Source organism: Crinia signifera, chromosome 8 (genome assembly GCF_055691185.1).
Source record: "Crinia signifera chromosome 8, ASM5569118v1, whole genome shotgun sequence".
Lineage (NCBI taxonomy): Eukaryota > Metazoa > Chordata > Amphibia > Anura > Myobatrachidae > Crinia > Crinia signifera.
The window spans coordinates 160,865,219-160,888,985 of NC_139224.1; the positions used below are offsets into that span (position 1 = coordinate 160,865,219).

At 46.2% G+C, this 23,767-nt stretch overlaps 1 protein-coding gene across 7 annotated transcripts in view; it reads left to right on the top strand.

The window, feature by feature from the left end:
* The window catches only part of ST3GAL3 (ST3 beta-galactoside alpha-2,3-sialyltransferase 3), a 303,695-nt gene that overhangs the window by 230,675 nt on the left and 49,253 nt on the right, over positions 1–23,767 (top strand). For all 7 annotated transcript variants that reach the window (XM_083157570.1, XM_083157569.1, XM_083157571.1 and 4 more), the window contains one exon: positions 12,943–13,035. In XM_083157570.1, the coding sequence (XP_083013696.1) occupies positions 12,943–13,035 (93 nt within the window). The remainder of the gene's footprint in view (positions 1–12,942; positions 13,036–23,767) is intronic.

Sequence of the window (23,767 nt, forward strand, 5' to 3'; positions counted from 1 at the left end):
CCGCGTTCTGTTCTTTGACAGCTGGTCCCTGACTCAGATTGGTATACGTCGCTGGGTCGACACACCCAAGGTAGACATACATTGGGTCGACCACTGCTGCCGACATGACTTAGGTCGACACCTCAAATAGGTCGACTTCCTTAAGGTTGACGTGGATGGAAGGTCGACACAAGCACTAGTCGACAGTCAAAAGTTCGACATGGGTTTAAAAAAAAAAGAAATCTGACTGTCGACATGGACAACGTCACTGTTCGCCATGCTACGCTCTGCACACTATCCTATTCTCCCTCTACGCCCTAATGGATGGTAGCATTAAATACCGCCTGTCGGCGCGTGTTGGCTCAGAAAAAGTGAAAAACCCCATGTCGACCTTTTGACTGTCAGCCTAATGCTTTATGACCTTTTGTACATGTCAACCTTAAGCACGTCGACCAGTTTGAGGTGTTGTCGACCTTTGGTACCCCTCAGATTATGTCTCATTCCATGCACTGTTGCCTGTCTGCCCGCTCTCCATCCCACATCCAGTAGTCGTTTCTGTGCACGGGCCTCGTGATCAAACCTCCTTTGTCTGCTGTCCATTCCCCAGTTTTGCTAATGCTCACATCACTGCTCCCTGCAGTGCACATGGTTTTGTCCATCTAAGAAGGAATGTGTCAGAAAGAGTGAACCAGAATAACCCCCATAGTGCGGAATAGCTGCTTTGGCCACATGTGTATGTAACACTGGGCCTCATTCAGACCTGATCGCTGGACCTGATCTTCAGAGTCCAGTTATTAGGTAAACACCGCCCCACCAGAGTGGATCCCCGTCCCCATGCACGGCTGCACGTGCGTTCACAGACGTGCACACACGTGCACACTCCATTCACAACCACTCACCATATAATGGATTTCCCCCTGTTCTCAGCCGCCGAGGATGTCTGGACTTACTCGTCACTGCAGTGGCCCTGGGGAGAGATGGAGGCCGCTTCTGGCGTCAGCGTCCCTCACTCCCAACGGTTGGGCGCTGCATGCGCTTTCTGGGGCACTCCCAGAAAATGCCGCCCACGTACGTCTGCCACCTGTCGCACCATCGCTAGATTTGATCGCAGGGGGACCCTGCTCATGCGCACTGCGTACCGTGCACATGTACGGTCCATCAATAATCGTCAGCCCTGCAATAGGGTCTGAATAAGGCCCACTATTTATACCTATAGATCTATAGAGGCACAGGAGCGGAATAATACATTTGAGGAGCAAATCTCTCCCCCCCCCCCCTCCTCCTCATTTACTCACACTCTTGGGTGTAATTCTAATGCTGATATGACCTGGGGCCTAATTCAACATGGATTGCTAATTCATGAAAAAAACATAAGGTCCTTAGGCCCCTAATATAGCATTTTCACGTGCAGTGTTGTTGGACAGTGACTGCGAGTATAGGCTGGCGCCGCTGGTGAGTGTCACTCGGGGCTGGAGTGGGATGACCGGAGTGGCTTCCTCTGCCTGGGACTATGCAGAAGCTGCATCACATTCCTCAGATATTAGCAATCCCGCTCCGGGCCACAAATTACCTCTCAGCCGCACCACACCCCTTGTGGTTTTTGCGTGAATCACTCCGTGACAGTTTTCTCCTTCTAACAACAATCCTCTGAAATCACTGTCACAAGTGATCCTCGTTACATCACTCGTTAATATTCCCACAAGGCCCCCCCCCCCCTCCAAGCTCTCTAATGCGAGTTATGCTCCGACATGATCCCGCCTTTGTGTTCATGTCTGGAGACGTGTTCCCGTAACGCTTGCAAGAATAATATCTGAGCCACTGAGCAGTAAACATGCGTGTGTGCATACATGTGCAAAATATTGATTAACCCCTTCACGAGCTTCTGGAACGCTTTTTATCAGAGGTTCTATGGTGCTGCCCGGTGGGGGGAAGCGGTCATCTATTAGAATGAACTTAGGTCTACAGTCATTAGGTCGACCCCACTAGATCGACTGGCAGGAAGTTCGACCTGACTTAAGGTCGACATGGGCCAAGGTCGACATGACTTAAGGTCGAATTTGCATAAAGGTCGACATGAGGAAGGTCGACTGGACATAAGGTCGACATGGGTTTTTCACGTTTTTTTGAGCCGACATGTGCCGACAGGCGGTATTTCATGCCCTACCATCCACCAGGGCGTGGAGGAGGTTATTAAAGCTGTGGCGAGCGAAGCGAGCGATGCGAGGGTCCGATTCTCATTGCCAACTGTGTCCATGTCGACTGTGTCGACATTCGGATAAAAAAAAAATTAAAAACCCATGTCGACCTTATGACCAGTCGACCTTCCTCATGTCAACCTTTATGCAAATTCGACCTTAAGTCATGTCGACCTTGGCCCATGTCACCCTTCCTGCCAGTCAACCTAGTGGGGTCGATCTAATGACTGTAGACCTTAGTTCATTCTGATAGATGTACCGATTCCCCGGTGGGACAGTGGTAAGCTTAATGCAGGCATGTCCAAACTATGGCCCTCCAGCTGTTGTGAAACTACAAGTCCCATCATGCCTTGCCACAGTTTTGCTATTAGGCAATGCTAAAAATATGGCAAGGCATGCTGGGAGGTGTAGTTTCACAAACAGCTGGAGGGCCACAGTTTGGACATACCTGTCTTAATGCCTCAAAGTCCGGTTCCCACCAAGGCCTTATCTGCAGGGAGTTTGTATGGCAGTTCACCCCCTTCACATTTGGGGGGGATTTATTGGATTGGCACCTTCCTCTTCCATGTTCTGTGACACGTAATAAGTGACACTGTTGCCACAGCAGGGATGCTGTTGGCTGATAGTAACAGCAGCTGCTGATAGTACAGTAGGCAGAGAGTACAGATGGCTGGACCAGCAATGTGACTGTAATGGATTTATCATCCTTGTAATGGAAACTGTCATTATCAGCGTTGTGCTGCTATTTGTATCTGCTGGTATACAGCGTATATATGTGTCCTAACAGGTCATTCACATTCATAAACCACACTGCAAGTGTTCTGAAACATTTCCGCAGCCACAGATGGGAACATGATATTGCCATACTGTAAGTGTTTATTCCAGGAGATGGTTCAATACCAGTAATTCAAAATCAATTTATCCTGCTGCCTCTTGCTATGTGTACAGTGTATGTATACACATATATGTATATGTTCAATAGTAATATCATATTGTAGGCGAGATGTAGTAAGCCTTGAAAAGTGTTAAAATGGAAAGTGATAAACCACCAATCTGAACCTAACTGCCATTTTTCGACCACAGCCTGTGACATGGTAGTTAGGAACTGATTGACTGGTTGTTTTCAATTTTCTCACTTTTAAAGCTTAGTGCAGGGGTGTCAAACTCAAATTCATGGGGGGCCGCATTAGCAGTTTGGTCACCCTCAAAGGGCCGGTTGTATCTGTAGGACTATGTGTCCACTCTTTATTATCATAAATTATTGTCACTGCATTCAATTATTGTATACTCAGCAGTAGCATTTCCCTCCTGCTATTGCTGTGAACTGCAGTGCATTAGGGCACACGCTGCCTGCACAGGGGGGCAGCACTCAGTCTTAGGGCATATGTCCTGCTTATTATCATGGGACACAGCAATTAATGATGGGCTGCAATGTGCCAGTGCACACACACACACATAGGCAGAGAGTTTGACACTTACCCGCTCTGATGCATCCACTCCAGTCTGAGCTGCTCCACCACCAAGGACACAGCTGCGCTCTCACACAGGTGCATTTCCCCCTCCCTCCTGTTAGTAGCGCTCCTCGCACTATCTATCCAGGAGTGGGGGTCAGCGTGCTCCCGGTCACTGTGCAGTGCACGCTCAGCAGTAAGTGACCTGGAGCGCACAGCAGCAGCAGCACCATTCACCACGACGGACCTGCTCTTTCCTCTCTCTGGCTCCTATACAGCAGGTGGGAGCGGAGGAGGGGTTGACGACCGGCGGCACTGCGCTAGAGGGCAGACGTTCTCTGGCTTGTAGGCTGCCGCGCATGCGCTGAAGAGGCGGCTTTCTTGTTTAATTAAAAAAAATCGAGAATAAAAGGTGAAGGCTGGCGGCGGCTGCGCGGGCCACATGAAGAGGTCTGGCGGGCCGGAATTGGCCCGCGGGCCTTGTGTTTGACACCCTTGGCTTAGTGCATCTGCTCTCGTTTGTATCTCTTGCACACATAACCAAACTGCCATGTTTCCTTGATACATTGCCTTGCTAACTTCCTTCTATAGATACTTGCCAACTTAGTTTTCCCTCCTCTCCATGAGAAAGAATATACTTCTGGATACTTCAGGGGGTGGGGGCGGCGCTTTTTGGGTCCATGGGAGGGGGTGGAGCTTAAATTATGCGATTCCTGGGATAATCTCCCCATCCTTCCCTCTTCACTAGGAAACCTACAGAATCCAGGAGATCCGTCTACTCTTCTGAGGGTAGAGTAGGAATACCAGATAAATAGGGAGAGTAGGACGTATGTTTCTGTCTGCTTTATCCCTGGTCTGCAGGAAGTTGCTCCCTTGGTATGAATCACATTGTGGACATTCATTATTGGGGCTGATTCAGAGGTGGTTACTAATTCGTTTATCTCGCTACAGTAGCCACAGTACATATGTGCAGATCTGGCCGCAAAAGCCGCATCAGGTGTAATAAAGGGTTAACACATTCAGTGCTAGAGCACAGTCTTTGTTAAAAATATTTTCTTTACAGTAGATGGTACAGATACCAATGCCAGGGGCCCTTACTGTCCTGGGCATGCTGGCACTTCTGGTTCTCCAATTACTGGCTTGCCTGGTCATGCTTGCTGGGATCTGAAGTTCCCTGGTATAGAACAATATTACACTATGAACTCTGAACCCTGCATCCACCACCACCAGGGCTTTGCAGAGGGAGGGTATCCCTTTATTGGCCATGTATACGCTCGTATACTAGGAATTTTTTGTGGATACAGTGGAGCTTCAAGCATGGTACGAGAGGGATAACAGGACATACATACATTGCATCAGTTGCGCATACAAATGACAATTCACATGTTATGATTTGCAAGGTTAAACAGAGCAGTTAGGTGTTTAGATTAGCAGCCCCCACTTCCCTTGGAATTCCATGCCTAGGGTGACCTTGGGGCTGGTTAATGTGATGACAGTGGGACCCTATAATGTGTCATGGCATCCCCCCCCCCCCCCCCCCCCCAGCTGGCTGATTCTCATACCTCCCAACTTTACCATATCAAGAATAGCCTAGTGAGCGCCCGAAAAGGGAGCGTGGCTTATGTAAATGGGGTGCGCTGCATATGGAAATGAGGTCCGCGCCCCCGTTTTTCATCCGCTGCGTCTGCGAATAAACGCTGTGCCATTGGGAGGGACTCCCATCCCCCCAACCCACCGCCGGCTGCAGGAGGGACGCGGGAACTTCCCCAAAAACCGTGACGTTCCCGCGTTTAGCGGGACAGTTGGGAGGTATGGATCCTGGTAATGGTCACTGGAAAAGGGGCGGGACACAACGTTTTTTCTCCCAAAGCTCCAGGGTGGATATGCTTTGGGCAGGGGGAAGGGGTTTGTGTACAACTATACAATGTATCTCTACAATGCACCTTCACAGATCAGTGACAACACACAGGAAGCTCTGTTTATTGAAGGCCCCCATACACTAATCCGACTTGTCCTAAGGACCCGATTTCTCTTGAGCTCCCCCGGAAGGGCTCAGATACGGTTTGGCGCTTGATGTGCCATTTTTTTTTTTACATACAATAAATTGCATGCAACGCCCAGATTTAAAAAATCCATTCAAAAGAATGGATGGTCGCTGATTAGCTGAGAGAGCTCTCTCAGCCAATCAGAGGCCGCCCTTTTTTTTGTATTGGTATTTTTTTAACATTTTTTATTTCCTGCCCACTGGAGATGCAGAGCGGGAGCGAAGCGTCTACCGGACACCCTCGCAGGGCTCGTCATGTTTCAGAACTGGTGCCTCGCTCGCCAAACACTTTACCTTTCTGAATAGTAGTCCGTGTGGATGGTAAACTATGAAAAGGCCCAAATTGTGAAAAACTCATGTCGACATTTTCACACGTCGACCTATTGCATGTCAACCTTTTGGTGTCAACCTCTTGACTGTCTATGTACACACTATAGATCTATTGGAACCAGCTGCTCCATATAGAAGTATCTGCTTTAGGTTACTCTGTACGTGGAGCCTTTGAACGCCTGCAGAGTCAACGAAACACAAGGATCTTGTTGAACCCTTTGAAGGTCTCCACAGATGGGCCTGAAACCGCGCAGCCATGAGATTGCATGGGTGATTGATGGACGTGGCCACATAGCAGAGATAAGGCGCACGTTTAACAATCAATGCTGTGGGCATCGGATGGTTTGTGATCAATACAAAGATGCTGAAACATTCTGTGCGCACTGAGAGACCGGTGTATTCCTGAGGAAAGAGTTAACGTTCGTGTTTATAGAAGACTCTGACCCATACTTGCCTACTTTTTTTTTTGCTTGTCCCAGAGAGGAGACCAGATAGTAAAAGTCATAGTACATGTCAGTTTGACTGCCATGAGGGCGTGGATTGGTGACATCAGCCTCATCCTGCCCCCCAGTCAAACGCAGCAATACGCAAGTCTGCGGCTTGGGGGAGGGGTAAAATGAAGCCATTCGAATCATTTTAGTCATGCCCTTCGCCGCGGACCTGCAAAAACTTATTTGGTGCAGTGGGGGAAGGAAGCTGTGGGGGCGATGCTGGAGAATTGACCACATTCCCGGACCCGGTTTTCAGGAGCGTCCCGGCCAATCCCGGGAGGGTAAGCAAGTACGCTCTGACCCCTGACATTCGCTACTCTGTTTAGCAGAGCAGTGGTGAATAGACGCTGTGCGCGTTAACCCTTTTGACAAGACAATGCCCCTTTTTTGAGCAACGGTGCCACTTCGCTGCGCAGGAGTCCTCCTCCCACAACGGGTATGGATAATCAAAGGCAAACATTCGCTCGTGCCTATAAAACAGACTGCTCACCCAATTATTAGCACACTGGCTCAATAACTGTACACAGTAGTGTGTGTCTATTGTACAGAGCTCATGGACGCTGTAACATAAATGTACATTTGTATAGATTTATTGTGCTTAGAAATGCATGTAAATCTGCCATATAGTGGGAGAGGGAGCAGTATCCCGTTACATGGTGGCCTGTATGTATATACATTCTCCCTCCTGCAAACTAACGCCATAAATCCAGCAAGGGTTCCCATCCAATGTACAATTCGGGATTGTGACACTTTTATTGTGGAAGTAATGAGGGAGAGGTCAGGGGTCGCCCTGTAACATTAATCTGCGGATTATTTATGGCTAAACGCTAATGAAAATGTTGGTTTGATTTTTGGAACATGATCTTTATTTTCATGAATTATTATCGTTCTAGAGTTCCCGATCTGCCACCGCTATGTGCAGTACACAGCCTAGGGGACTCGGGCAAAAGACCGTTATGGGGACATATTTTTGGCCTGATTCAGACCTGTTCGCTAGGCTGCATATGTTCTCAGGTAAATGCCCCCTGGCCAATCGACACCCCTCCCTCCCCCCCAACCAAATCATTTTTTGCACGGTCGGAAGATGGCTGAATTTGTGCAGGGGAACGCCAGGCGCGCCCATAAAATGCTGGGTATTCCCCTGCTCCAGGTCCCTGCCCCCGCCCCCTTCCCTCCTACTATGGAGCAAACGCCCCGGCAAGTGCGAAACTCGACGAAGGCGTTTGTTCAGGCGGTTTGCACATGCACATATTCGCACATGAGAAAACCCTAACCATCGGGGACGGGGATGAATGCAAACCAGCCGCCCATGTTTGTTTTCGCATTTTGCATTTTTAAAAGCATAGTGTACACTAAGGGGCAGAGTGAGGCGGCGCTGCGGTCCGCGCAGAGTGAGGCGGCGCTGCGGTCCGCGCAGAGTGAGGCGGCGCTGCGGTCCGCGCAGAGTGAGGCGGCGCTGCGGTCCGCGCAGAGTGAGGCGGCGCTGCGGTCCGCGCAGAGTGAGGCGGCGCTGCGGTCCGCGCAGAGTGAGGCGGCGCTGCGGTCTGCGCAGAGTGAGGCGCCGCGGTCCACGATTATGAGGATCTGACATTTGGAAGTAATGCCTGAAGGTTACTATATGTTTTTAAAAATAGGGCAGAGTCCATCCATCTTTATTTTATTTGATTTACAGTACTTGGCTTTCTTTATCCCTTACGTGAAGATCTAAACACACTTATGTAGATATTTTGAACATTCTAAAGGGCTCACATACTTGTCGGCACCACTGTCTACACACAGCTTTTCATATGTACTAATATCACAACTGTCATAGAACATTTATTATCTCACATGGAACATTGGGGCAGATGTATTAAGCCTGGTGAAGAGATAAACTGGAGATAAATTGGAAGGAGATAACGCACCAGCCAATCAGATCCCAACTGTCATATTTCAAACACAGCTGATTGGCTGGTGCGTTAACTCTTCCAAGTTATCTCCACTTTATCTCCAGTTTATCTCTTCTCCAGGCTTAATACATCTGCCCCAATGAGCTGTGACGCACAGCCGCAGAAAGCATGCTATCCATACCTCTGCCGCGTAAACACGCTGATCACTGCCCATTATTTCCCATGAGCGTGACTGAAGCTGATTACAGGTACTCTTGCACTTTAAATAAAATGCAGCTGCTTCCATTTCTTCTTTGGTGCCATAAATCAAAAATGCCGGGCCGGTTACACTTCATCGGAGAACCGCTGTCCGGACCTCCACAATTTAATGGATCGCTTAGATTTTAATTTTAGTTATAAGGATAAACAGTTCTGAATTGTGGCATAATGATGAACATTCAGCCGGAGCACTGATGTTCTTCTCCACGATTATGTAGAGCTTTCTTCTGTGCGAAGTTAACCCTCGCCGCTCCGATGGTCGAATTGTTGGGCGGTACAACAAGCTCGCCGCTGCATGATCAGAACCGACCCACAATTGTTGCGTCGCATTGAGAGATAAACCAGCACCGTACTGTGTAGGAAGGGTCTGTATACAGTATCCCAATAAAATATACTGTATAATCGGTTAATCATGTATCAAATAATCAGTTACTCAGGTTCTGAATGTAGGTGGAATGCGATTATCTGACGCGAATAAGGTCCTTACACACTGGGCGACTGTGCCCAGCGTGTATGGACAGCGATGATATCAATCACCGCTGTGGGGAAAGCGGCTTTCCCCCTCCCTGGCGCTAATGGAGGGGGGGGGGGGAACGGCGTTGCGGCACCTGCAGCTGGTATTACCAGCAGATGAGCGGCTTTCCCAGCGATGATGCAGGATCGCGCAGCAGCGCTCACCGCCGGGGCACACACACTGGGCGGCTTTGAGTTGAAAGCCGCTCAAACAGGCTATTTTTGAGCGGCTTTCAGCTCAGTAGCCCAGTAACACTACTATTATGTTTCATTGCTTAATTATTAAATTCCATCACATCAGTTTCTACCGCACTGCAAGGCTTCTTTCTGTATCTATCACTCTGGGTACATTCCTGCTGTCACTGAGTTTGATCTGTCCTTTCCTATCTGCCCACAGCTCCTGGAATGGTAATAATAGTGAAATACTATCCACCTTCACAGGAGATATGTACGTGTGTTATAATAATTCAGGGGAACGTCTGACATACTGTATATCACCACTACAGGGTGTCCGCTGTAGCAGTACACATTCATTCACTAAATCCTGAATCCTGGGGCAATCATACTTCTCAGGACTACTCTGGCAGTCTCAACAGATGGAGTAGCCTTTATTACAGTTTCTGTAGCACACCTCAGGGCAGCTATCGTAGCATGTCAGAGCACATTTCCAGTAATTTTATTGGTATAGATATAAAAGCCAAATCTTATTGTTACTATTGAGAGAAACAAGTGTGCTGAAATAAAGGCCTCTTCACCTGCGCCATCCATCAACTCACTGCGCAGGTTACACACAATGTTTAGTCCAGATTTTGTGGCTCTTTGGCTTCCTTGGAGTAAATGACTAGAAGGCAAAGTTTGGGTAATATGGATGTGGATATGGACGTGGATGGTTTATACTGTGAGACACACAAAGATCAGGCGTGTTATAGTTGGACACATCCGCAACTGAATTCTGTGGTTTAGGGGCACAGTGACTAATTGGTTACAAAAGCCACGGCTTCTGCTGGGGGGAAATTAAAATGACCATACTATTCAATGAAGAAGCCGCAAAGATGTAGAATAACCCCCTTGGAGCAGACCTGGCACAACATCTCTTAGTACCACAAATCAGGTCCACGTGCCTGGTTTAGGAAATAGAACGTGGTTTGCAAATTATTAAAAAAAATGTAACCCATCTTCTAAACTCTTGGAATGTTGCTCAATCTGTCTCCTCGTAGTAAAGGAACATGTGATGAAGCATAGATGTGTAATATAAGCTACGGAGGTAAGAAAAAAAAAACAAAGAAGAAGTAGCGCAAAAATTTCAAAGAAAAAATTAAATAAAAATTGGATGACCTTTACAGTAAATTTAATAGATATTATAATAACACAAAGTAAAACATGTTGAATAACAGATTTACATTTACTGTAAAGATCATCCCAATTTTTAATTATTTTTTTATTTAAAAGTATATCGCTGCTTTTTCCTTGGTTTTTTTTCTTTGCTTAGTACAATACAGGAGTAACGGACCTGTTTTGTCAGCTGCTGAGAGACCACTCATTTCAAGCACCCCCTTAGTTCCAACCTACCCCAAGGTTGGTTCCAGACAATCTTTTCCATTCTTTCCTTTAAACACAGAGACAACCTTTTCCAACAAGCTCTATCACAGGGATGTAGGTTTGTGAGGCACTGCGCTGAATCTTACTATACCGCCCCATGCCTTCTATTTATATGGGAGGAGCTATGGTATTGAGCACTTAGATTAAACAGCAAAGGTCATTTGTTAAGCAGATGTGATTGTATCGGGGCTTCTTATGCTCAGATGTGGATGCACCCTGGAATAATACCTCATCTATGGCCAAATGTATCAAGCTTTAAAAAGTGAGAAAGTGGAGAGTGATAAATCAGCTCCTACCTGTCATTTTGCAAACCTAGCCTGTAACATGGCAGTTTGGAGCTGATAGGCTGACTGTTAATCACTTTTTGAAGTTTGATACATCTGGCTCTTAAGGCTGACACACACTGGCCAATTTTGAGCTGAAAACTGCCCAGTGTGTATGGGCGGTGAGCGGTAATATCAGCAGAAAAATAACAAGAAAAGTGTCCTGGGTTTACCAAACCCACCACAGAAAATAAAACACCGAATGGCGCTATTATTAATAAATTGTGACCCTCATCCACAATTTGGGTCACTCCCACAGACCATTACAACTGACCTTTTAAAAAAGCCCCTATTTTAATATAAAGGTTTCTTTCAAGATAACTACTACAAATGATCTCCTGGTTCTTCCCACTCCTGGCTCCAAAATATACCACTCGGGTAGAAACTGACCTCACTTATGGGCCCTATTTTCATATAAAGGTTTCTTTTATCTTCTCAGGATACCAGCATCAACCACCAAGAAACTTCTCAACAGCACATCAACGTTTCACGGCCCCTTGGGGCTAAAACTCACCTCTAACAGAGGCCCTATATTCACCCAAAGGTTTCTTTATACTTCCTTTCCCAACGGGTTAACAAATTCTTTGAAGAAATCCGTCCATAAAAAGCAGGTTTTAATCCATGACGTAAACAAACATACAATGTATCAGGCACAAAAAGGTCATTTGTAATGGTCTGTGGGAGTGACCCGGATAAAAACATGGGTGGATTAGGCCTTCACCTTTCTCCAGTAATTGTTTATTGGACAAGGAGGTCACGATTTATTAATAATCACGCCGGATAAACTTCTCCATTCTGTGGTAATATCAGCAGACTGAACGGCTTTCCCTAGCGTCCCGCTAGGGAAAGCCGCTTACCCCCTGTGAAAATTGCTGGCCAGAGACAGAATTGCCCAGTGTGTACGGACCTTTATTGTGGAGCCGGTTGTGTTAATGCTGTTGTTGGGCTATAACTGTCGCTGTAAGAGCTTGGACATGTCCGAGGGGTCACAATCTAATACTGTGAACTAATACCGCTGAGCTACAGAAATCTGATGTCTCTACTGTCAGCGGTGATATGAAACATAAGCGAGGTTCAAACACAGTAATGGGCAACCTAATGCACTCAGAGCTTCGTGTGCGGCCCTCGACCCTTCATCTCAGTAACAAATTAAAACCGTAAATTTAATTCTGGATGAGCGAGTTTCCCACCAGCTATTGGGAGTTGGGGTAAGGCTGGAACAGGCACCGTGTAAATCTGCAGAGAGGTTTTCATCTGTCAACCTGTGGCTCTTATACAGGTCCGTCTTAGCATAATTGTAGGCCGTGGGCAACTCTGGGGCTCCAACACACATATTCATGGGAACCAATTATAATAAATCCTAGCAGGCCCCGCCTACTGGCCCGTACCGGCTTGGCACATGCCTCCGTGCAGTGAATGGCTGCAGCATTCTGATTGGTGGGATAGCTCCAACTATCCACCCATCTGCAAGCTGACAGTCACGTACTGTCTGTGTGCAGGCTGGGGGACAGGTAGCGAATGCTGCCTCATCGCTTTGATTGTGTGACCACCACCGTCCCCTGCTTGAAGGCCCCTAGAATTGTGCAGTGTGCCTATAAGTTAAGAAGCTCCCGCTCCAGCAGGCAGTAACAAGATTTTGGTGACTTCTCTATATTTAAACCCGCAATATTTTTAAAAAGGCAAAACCAACCCCATTGTCTTGTGACTCAGAAATACACCCCAGCTTTGCAGCACATTGCTACGGAACAGAACTGGCCCTCATATTCTGTACTATGAATATATCACTGATTGCTTGCACTATATATATATATTGGATGCGATGGTGAAATCTCGAACTCTGTTGTGACCTCAGTTGTTTTTTGTTTTTTAGATCGGCAGAACTTGCAACACGGTACGCAAACTTTTCCGAGGGCGTCTGCAAACCGGGCTACGCTTCTGCAATGATGGCGGCCATCTTTCCAAAGTAGGTAGTACTACAGATCACTACTTGCTGTTGTCTGAGTGTATTTGCGCAAAAGACGGCGTTCCAAAAAGTATTTTTTGCCACTGAACATGTTCATGAATGATCCTGATTGAGCAAAGATGTTGGACAGTCTTTGACTGATTTATGGTGTTATGCGCTGGGCAACCTGTGTACAGAATGCCAGTTAGGGTAAGTCACAACTCTAGAGGTGTTCACCCTTCTGCAAGACTTCTTACCAGCCAATGGGCCCAATTCAGACCCATACGCAGAGCTTGGAATTTGCAGCCCTGACAATTGAGAGAACACACATGTGTACGGTACACTGAGCCCATGTGCTGGGTCCTCATGCAAGTCTAGCCTTCGCTGGCCGCTCGTAAGGTGATTGAAAGACGCCGGGCATTTGGGTGCATAACGTCATCGCTTCCCGGTCCTTAGGAGGGAGGGCCACTGATGTCATCACTGATGATGTCATCACTGGCCTCCTCCCCGCGGTCTGCGCAGAGCCGAGTGAGTCTAGAGCTGGGGTAGCCAACTCCAGTTTTCGAGAGCTACCAACAGTTAATGTTTTCCAGATCTCCTCACAGAATCACAAGTGATGTAATTAGCTCCACCTGTGGATCTTTTATAATGTGTCAGCCAGTAATGAGTGCACCTGTGCAGCAGCTAGGTTGTCTGCAAAATGTGAACAGTTGGTATCTCTCGAGGACTGGAGTTGGCTACCACTGGTCTAGAGTCTCCCAGCGCTGCGAGGAGGGGGGGAATCATTTGATTCGCAGCCATGTGCAGAGGCGGGGAGAGGGGAGCTTGGTGCTGCGGTGGTTACCTTCTCACTGGGAAAGGTTCTGAATCACGCCCAATATCACCAGGCAGCTACTAATCCAGCAATATCTTATTACTAAATGAAAAGAACATTTAACGGTTTAAATTCTTTGGTACCGCCACCGAGTCAGTCACTTTCCCATTGCAATGTGACTTGGTACAATAAGAGCCCATCTCCTGATGAGAGTAAGTCCCAAGTTTACACATGCATTTCAGGGTGTGTGACGCATTTTACTAGAATAAAGGGGGACATGTATTCCTGTGGACTAAATAATATACCAGACCACACATATTACATTGCACTAGTCACATAATTTGAATTATTTTAATCGCACAATGGGGTTCAATCTGTGATTGAAAACATGGAACATCCCGACAGTCGGAATCCCAAACTGTTTTTCGTTCAACTGAAACTCAGCTGCTGAAATTCAAAGTTCAGACTTTTGAGTGTCGGAAAGTCTGAGAATTGTCCAAAACTACATTCAATGCTGTCGGAAATGGCGGCATTGAATAGGCGCCGGTGGAAATAACAGTCAGGATTGAATACTCCCCAATGTTTGATTTTTCACGGCGCGTGGGTAATATATCACAAACCCAGATTTGAAGAGTTGGTGGGGGTCCTGGATTAAGGAAAACCTGATAATATTGGGAGAACATTTTGGGTTCCTTCACATATGTCAGATTAGTACAAACCCTAGCTGTGGTGTTCATGTGAAATACCGAGAAAGCGGTGTCTGAAACGAGGTTTGCCCAGATAACCATCTCATGTCTCGCGGGGCGGCAGAGGACTGTGGGAAAAGGGGCTCAATATTCAATCTCTTAGTTTGCGGCAGATGTAGAATGAAAGAGATTCTGTTTCCAGTATTCTCCGAGCGGTGCTCTATAACCCTCCATGTTTTGGATCCGCAACCGAGATACAAAGATTTAGGAGGTTCACTCACCCCTATGGCGGTATCTAGTAATCTCATTCCGTAAGGCGTGTATCAGACCACAGACAATAATTGTGAGGGGGTCTCGTATCCTGCACCAGACAAGCCAAACAAAAGCCCTCTCTCTCCTCTGTGTGTGCTGCTCTCTCTGCAGTCGCCGTGGGGAGGAAATAATGTAAGAGGGGATTCCGAGGGATTGATTTTATCTCTTATTACTGTATATCCCATGGGGATGGGTTCTGTCTGAGGTTACAGACTGTACAATAAATGCATACTTGTGTACTGTAGATGATGAAAATCTGTGTAGGTATTGTATATGTTACTTTATGCTAACTCACTTAGGCACTTATTCTGGTTCACCCGCAAACGCAAATTTATTCTCAAATGGACAAAACAAGGTGCACTGCAGGTGGGGCAGATGTATCATGTGCAGAGAGAATTAGATTTGGGTGGGGTTTTACTTCAATGTGAGATCTATATTACAGTGTAAAAATAAAGCAGTCCGTATTTTCCCTGCACAGAAACAAAATAACTCACCCAAATCTAACTCTCTCTGCACCTGTTACATCTGCCCCCCTGCAGTGCACATGGTTATGTCCATTTGAGAAGGAATTTGCCTTCGTGAGTGAACCAGAATAAGGGCCACAGTGTAACAAGGCTATACATGGAAATCCGCATTACATTCCCAGACCAGTGACACATGTACGACAGGCAAGTTGAATTAGAGCGGTTACATGCTTAATTAAAATACGGAGCCCTTTGACATGGTAATTTCCTGACGTTTTCACAATTACTATTCACTCAAGGATGAGAAGAGACCGTCTCCCAATCACAGAGGATAAATGAAAACCAAATGTGCTGGGAGAGTCTCTCCGCATCCCACCACCAGAGATGGACGGCACTAATGGCTTTGGGGCAGGTCACAAGCACATTTAACCTCAGCCGAGTACAGAGCGCACGTATTATACACTGAGACACACACGGTCCAGCTCTGTTCAGTATTCATCAATGGAAGGAAATGTATAGCGACAACTGTACCAATAGGCAGAGGGGAAGGCATACAGTGGGGTTCTAGAACACCCAGGCATGTCACATGACGCAGGTCACCGGGGCACCTTCGCTCATTTCATTAAGGCAGACCTGTCATTTATATATCAGTATTGTTTCAGTCATATCTGTCATATGTTCGGGATGAACAGCACCCCAGGGAGCGCAGAGGATTTAAGACATTGATTCACTTACAGCGTGAAGATACCTTTTAATTAGTTACCAGTAAAAGTAAAGGAAAAGAAACAATTTATTGTCTTAATAGAGAGCAGCTGTGTCCCCTGAACACGGCGAGGTCGGCTGGGCGTCCTCCTCGGGTTACTATGTACTAAGAATGTGTAATATGTTTTGTGTAGGTTATCCATGGTATACAGAGCTGACCTGATAGCATTTAAGCTGTGCACACCCAAATGGCATTATCTTTGCTCTTCTGCACCTCTCTGGAATCCTAATATGCAAGTCTCTCTCTCTGTGTGAAACTAGCAGTGCACCGAGGTGTGCGGAATCACTGACTCACCAGAGAGGTGCATCGTTCCAACTGCTTACATCGCATAAACCTGAAACCAACACTTTTGTACCAACCCTTTCATTGATTGAAGCATTCCTAAAATAATTCTTGGGCTAGCGGCACATGAGTTAAGGAACAACGGCACTGCATTTATGAGTTGACACCTTGCATCTGTCAGAGGCTTCGGGCCAAATGTAATAGGGTGTGGGAATCAGAACTTGAGAGATTTTGGGAGGGTTTTCCCATTTTTGTTTAAAGCGGCAATCATTTACATGGCAAAATCCACCTGTTTTATTTTTTTCATTACATTTTTTTTTATGGTGTTAATGATTGCCGCTTTAAAAATATGGAAAAACTCTACCGAAATCTTCCACTTTCTGATGTATTACATTTGGCCCTTGATTTCCACGAACTCAGAGCTGGTGCAAAGTCACCCTATCTAAATAACTCACTGCGGTACTTATATGTTAGTTGGGCGCCCACTAAGGTATTTGCTTCGTTTTACGCGTCCGCTCGCTACGCTTGCCACTCTTCGGGCTCGGTGGCTCGCCACACTATATAAAATCAACTCCATGACAATATGGATAGTGGGGATATGAGTGTACTTACTATAGTGGGCGCCCAACTAACATATAAGTACGCTCACTGCTACATCCACAAACCCTGCCATTGATGATAACCCAATTACACCTGTTACCACCTGAACCCCAATAGTCAGATTGGACTGTAAATGCATGTTAAGGGAATTTATTCTGGAATTGGTTCCGCAAGTGTGGTGTTACTGCTAATTTCATTTCTATGCTTTTAATAGTGGCTCCACTGATCCCCACTGTCCTATACTATAACTTTTAATTAGGCTTTGTGGACTGGGGTTACTGCTTTTTTAATTATAAGTTTTAATAGAGAATACTATTTTTAGTGTATATTTGTGATTTGAGCAGCTTGATCATTGTTGGAGAATGTGAATTTTTGATTGTGTATAGCAGCTAAACCTGTTTGGGTGCGCACTTTTCTCTTCGCCACCACAGGATGCAGCGGATTTTAGTGGTGGGCAAAAGTTGCACTGTACCTGCATAAAAAAACCGTTGCAATTAGACACAAAGGCATGTATTCAATGCCGGTGCGAGCGGCCGGCGAGGGGGTTAAACTGCGAGGATCACAGAAAACCAGTGATCCTCGCAGTTTAACCCCCGCACCGGCCGCTCGCACTATGCAATGTTTCGGGGGAATCCTCGCCGTCACAGAACGGCGAGGATTCCCCTAAACTGCGAGAGCCGCGGCTAGTGCAGCAAACTCGCTGTAATTAGCCTCGATTCTCGCAGCTTTTGGAGGCACAAAAAACGGAGCGAGGGGGAATTTGCGAATGAGGGGGGTCAGTTGAATACTGACAGGGTGAGCGGTGACTGCGAGCAAAAAGTCCTGCTCGCAGTCACCGCTCGCCCACGGCATTGAATATATGCCTATGTATAGACATGCCGAATATCATTGTATACAACTGTATGTGCATACCAAATAATGTTACACTGTTTGCCTGGGAAACACTGTAGCTGAACATTTTTATTTTGCAGATAGTCGCAATTACATACAGACTACAGTAGGCGTGCTTATATAATTTTAATCAGCAGAAGCTGCTTGTGCACCTCATTAGCAATGCATTTAACAGAAAAACGAAGAAAAAAAATGACAAGTACATGATCTATTTTGACAGAATAAGTATATTTTTAATTTATAAGGTCAGAAATCATTTTTACAATGTAATTTTTTAACTTATTGATTTTGAACATTGCTGAATATAACTCACCCAAACAAATCATCTCTAATTATGTCTGACTTTATTGCGCTGTTTTGTTTCCGGCTTTCTTAAGGCCCCCATACACTGTGCGATTTGGTCCCGATTTCACCCGATTCAGATGGATCAGGCAGTGAAATTGGGCCAAATCGCAGGTATAGACACCCAGTCCGACCCGATGCATCGGGTCAGAGTCAGAAGGTCGGACCGGCTGTGCAGCCGGGCAGGGGACACAGAGGCAGCGGATGCCGGCAAGGGAGACGGACAGGGGGGAAGCTGGCGAGGGAGATGGGCAGGGGGGCGGGGGACACCGGCGAAGGAGTCGGGCAGGGGGAGCCGGAGCAGGGAGCGGTCAATGCTCCGTCCAGTGGAGGGAGCAGGGGAGAGGGGGACGCTGCTAGTAGTGCAGAGGCAGTGGACGCTGCGGGGGACACAGAGGCGGCAGTAACGTAGAGGCTGGCAGGGGGAGCCGGGAGCTGTCAGCAATTGGCTGGGAGAGCGCTCAGCCAATCACAGGCTGCCCATTCATTGTATGGGCTTTTTTTTTTTTTTTTAGTACTGATAGCTCCCGGCTCCCCCTGCCCGGCTCTATGTTACTGCCGTCTCTGTGTCACTGTCCCCCGCAGTGTCCGCTGCCTCTGCGATACTAGCAGCGCTCCCCCCAGCTGCCTCGCAGCGATGTATCATTTGCAAAACTTGAAACATCAAGTGCAGGGGGAAATCAGGTACGACTTGTCCTTAGGACAAGTCAGACTAATGTATGGGGGGCCTTTACTCTGTTCCCATTATATCGGCCAGGTTGTATGTTTGACACAGTCAAAAAATTTGAAAGTGTTAGGGAGTTTGTGAAATATTTTATGAAATTTTTTTGAGTAAATATCAAATCAAAATCGGCTCCTATGATATCCCGGCCATACAGCACGGTCAACCAGAAAATAGCCTATACAATTTCTTGCAACTGACTGTCCATACTGCAATAAGGTGCCGCGATTTGCCTGGAAACAACGTATTGTACTGATATCGTGTGCTGTACCCATCCTCAGACTCCGCAGCTATTGTTCTCTGGATGATTTTTAGTTATATTTTGTACCAAAGGCATCTTTTGATTTGTGTTTTGTATTATTATTTATTTACAGTTTCTTATATAGTGCATATATAGCTCATATCATTGCCAAGCAGAGCGATACAATGTCTGTATAACTCTCCATATTACAATAATAGTAATGACCGTTATAGAAAGGTAACGAGGGGGGATGGGAAATATGACTGTGTGTAGTCACAGGGATTGTATTGAATGAATGAGAATCAGGTGACCAAAATACAGATTGAGAATCCCTTATCCAAAATATCCGGGACCAGAAGAATTTTGGATAATGGATTATTCCGTATTTCAGAATATTTTTATATTTCAATGATACACCTTGAGGTATCTTGCATTTATGTTGTACAAACACATCAAACACATGAAATACACACAGATATTTTTTATTTGAACATAAAACAAGGTTTCAAAACATGAAACAAAGTTTGTGTACTCTCAGGCACTGAATTTAAATGCAAAGCAATCACTTTCTTGCACATATTTAGTGCCAGTTACATATGATGTCCTCACTAGTGCCAGTTACATATGATGTCCTCACTAGTGCCAGTTACATATCATGTCCTCAGTAGTGCCAGTTACATACTGTATGTCCTCAGTAGTGGCAGTTACATATCATGTCCTCATTAGTGCCAGTTACATATCATGTCCCCAGGAGTGCCAGTTACATATCATGTCCTTACTAGTGCCAGTTACATATCATGTCCTCAGTAGTGCCAGTTATATAACATGTCCTCAGTAGTGCCAGTTACATAACATGTCCTCAGTAGTGCCAGTTAAATATCATGTCCTCACTAGTGCCAGTTACATATCATGTCCTCACTAGTGCCAGTTACATAACCTGTCCCTAGTAGTGCCAGTTACATATGATGTCCTCACTAGTGCCAGTTACATATGATGTCCTCACTAGTGCCAGTTACATATGATGTCCTCAGTAGTGCCAGTTACATATCATGTCCTCAGTAGAGTCAGTTACATATCAGTAGTGTCAGTTACATATCATGTCCTCAGTAGTGCCAGTTACATAACATGTCCTCACTAGTGCCAGTTACATATCATGTCCTCACTAGTGCCAGTTACATAACATGTCCTCAGTAGTGCGTTACATATCCCAGCCTCACTAGTGTCCGTTACATATCATGTCCTCAGTAGTGCCAGTTACATATCATGTCCTCAGTAGTGCCAGTTACATAACATGTCCTCACTAGTGCCAGTTACATATCATGTCCTCACTAGTGCCAGTTACATAACATGTCCTCACTAGTGCCAGTTACATATCCCGTCCTCACTAGTGTCCGTTACATATCATGTCCTCAGTAGTGCCAGTTACATATCATGTCCTCAGTAGTGCCAGTTACATAACATGTCCTCACTAGTGCCAGTTACATATCATGTCCTCACTAATGCCAGTTACATAACATGTCCTCAGTAGTGCGTTACATATCCCGTCCTCACTAGTGTCCGTTACATATCATGTCCTCAGTAGTGCCAGTTACATATCATGTCCTCAGTAGTGCCAGTTACATAACATGTCCTCAGTAGTGCGTTACATATCCCGTCCTCAGTAGTGCCAGTTACATATCATGTCCTCAGTAGTGCCAGTTACATATTATGTCCCCATTAGTGCTTTTGGCAAGTTTTTGTTTTTCCCCTTCACTTTCTGGAATGTATGGTTTTCGGAATAATTAGCATAACTGATATTTGGATAAGGGATACTCAAATTGTACATCAATTGTCCCACAAGAGATAAAGCAGACCCTCTGACCTTTACGTGATGTGCCAGTAATTGTAGATAGAATATTAGGAAGCGGCAGCTCCCCCAAACCTTCTCTGTCTTACGCGGGAAATCCCCACATGCGAACAACAGCAGAGAGAGACCATGTGACTGAGCGAGAGGCGAGTGCAGCGGTAGGGGACGGAGAGGATGCAGAGATACAAATATTAGCATTCTTGCTGACTTTATCTAACATTTCTCCAGCATATTGATAAGCATGTGACAGGAAGAGCGCATGGAAGTTCCAGATGTGCCCAGACTCCGTGACTCATTTCTGTGCTCTTCCTATGGAAATGTTTATTAACACGATGGCAACTTGCATAGGCTGTGAGTGAGCAGCAAAGTGTGTGTATATTATATCTATCTATCTATCTATCTAGATATTCCTTACATTGCAAATTGGGGATTTGGGGTGCTTCCTGCAAGATGACAGTGACTCACTGATATATCAACGTTTTGTTATTTATTAATATTGTCCTCAGGATGCCGAAGTTGCTATTAATCAGGCTTGCCTATCCTCCCAAAAAGACCGGGAGGCTCCCGAAGTTCAGGTCCCCCTCTCCCGGAGAGGAGAACTAAAAAGTAGGCAAGTATGGTATTAATAAATACCGAAACGTTGATATAAGCGAGTCACTGTCATCATTAAGAAATAATGTGAGCGTCACTTTCTTCCTGGCAACAGACCACACCAGGAAATACCCCCCACGGACCGACATCTGTGTGTTTCTATTGTATGGGTTGTTACATAGTTGTTACGTTCCTGCTGTTTCTATCTGTTTTATAAAGAGGCACCAGACTGTTTTATTATTGTATAATAGAGAACTCCTCTATATGATATATTTGGCCTCGGTGCTGATACACTGCAGAAGTGAGTAACATCTACATCATTACTACCTGTCCGGGATACTGCATGTACTAATTACCGTACAAGACATGAGGACAGCAGTAGATAAGACACAAGTTAAGTAAATGCAATTGGCCTAATGATTTTAAGCATTTAAAGTCTTAAAGCTTTCAAACCCGCATGGCAGGTCCGCTATATGTTACAGCTAGTGTCAGATAACCATGACCTACGCATCTCGTACACAGCAGAACAGCGAAGCATTTTATTATAAGACATTCTCTCTTTTACTGGGTAATACGAATTTCTACTAATTGTTGGGATGAGACGGATCTCGCAGCTTTCTAACAATATAGTATAAAAGAAGGAGAAGTCCCATCAGCAAGTCATTCCTGTTTCTGTCAATCCAACTCCGCGCTCTTCTCCTTAACGTTTCACTCACATCCAGCCTATTCCTCTGGAAGAAGCAGCGGAGAGAAATGATTCCATACATGCGGAATGACCTCTTGTGACCCCCTAGTTGTCCAGCACAGGAGGAGTAGCATTACCATTCTCGCTGGGTAGATAGATACTCAAGGCACAGTGGGCTCCCAATGGAGATCGCGCACGCGTTGTGGCCACAGTATGCACGCGCCAAGGTGCCTTTGCAGTGCCCAGCGAAGAGTGATTGGTTGAAAGAGGCCTTTTGGGCAAGCATTTGCAGAGTTGCAGGTGTGCATATGTGGTCTTATTCGCATGAAACATGGTGCCAGGGTCCCGATTCAGACCTGATTGCACGGCTGCGAATTCACACAGCGGCCTGTTATCAATACGCTGCACATCGGTACGGTTCGCAGTACGCATGCGCAAGGCCGAGTTTCGATTAAATCCTGCTATTATTTCAATTTGCACGCGTTTCGCAAGGTGATTTACAGGTGGAAACCGGACGTTTAGCGGGTGTGTGGAGAAAACCGCAGGCGCGACAGAAAAACCACAGGCAGTGTCCAGGCAAATGAAGGCTTTTTAGGGGTGAGTGTGCGACGTCAGCACCAGGCCGGATATGTTTGTTCTCACAGCAGCCGCCGAGTTTGTCTCTGAACCTGCAATAACTTGTCCACAATGTTAAAATCATTCGATGGCGCGCCTGTTATGATCGGTTTGGGGCATATTCGCACGGCTGCCAATGGATGTTTAGCCGTACACCTCCACTCGCACAGGGAGCACATTAAATTACAAGGCAAGATTTCTCTCTAGCTGGGCGGTGCCGTAACTGAATGCTGGCCGTGCACCTTCACAGCAGTCCGATCAGTTCTGAATTACCCTCCAGCTTCTGTTCTGGGCAGCACTGGAGTCTCTCAGGGAGCCAATGTTGTGAGCTGAGCAGGTTGCAATGGCTTCGGTGGGTGTCTCGGTTCGTTTGTGGGTGACTGCTACACTTGCCTCGTAGTGCCATCATTGCGACAGCACTTGAATCAGGCCCACACTCTATACTCTGCACCTACAGAAGAAATATTACCATACCGCAGGTACATTATTTTCTTTAAGAAGGGTCGCTCATAGGCAAACACAGGGGGGGGGGGTTTCTGGTTGCCCGGAAAACCCGCTCCTCTTGGCAAGTGCCTTAAATTGTGACAACACTAGCACTGGTATATAATATGATCAGTAGAGCTGCCACCACAACACGCAGTGTAAGGGACAGACCAGAGCTGCTGCACATGCCCAGTGTACCAGCTTCTTCTACCACATTTACTGTATGTGTGGATCTGAGCCCTCAAACACCACAATAGACCAGAGAGCAGCTGCCAGAAAGAGACAGGAGCTTTACCATGAAGTGGGAGATTGTGAGCTTAGAAAGTGCAGTACTGGTTCTATTATGTTTGTTTATTTATTATATGTTTAACCTTTTCCTGACCACTCTATCTTATTTAAATGTTTTAAAAGAGCCTG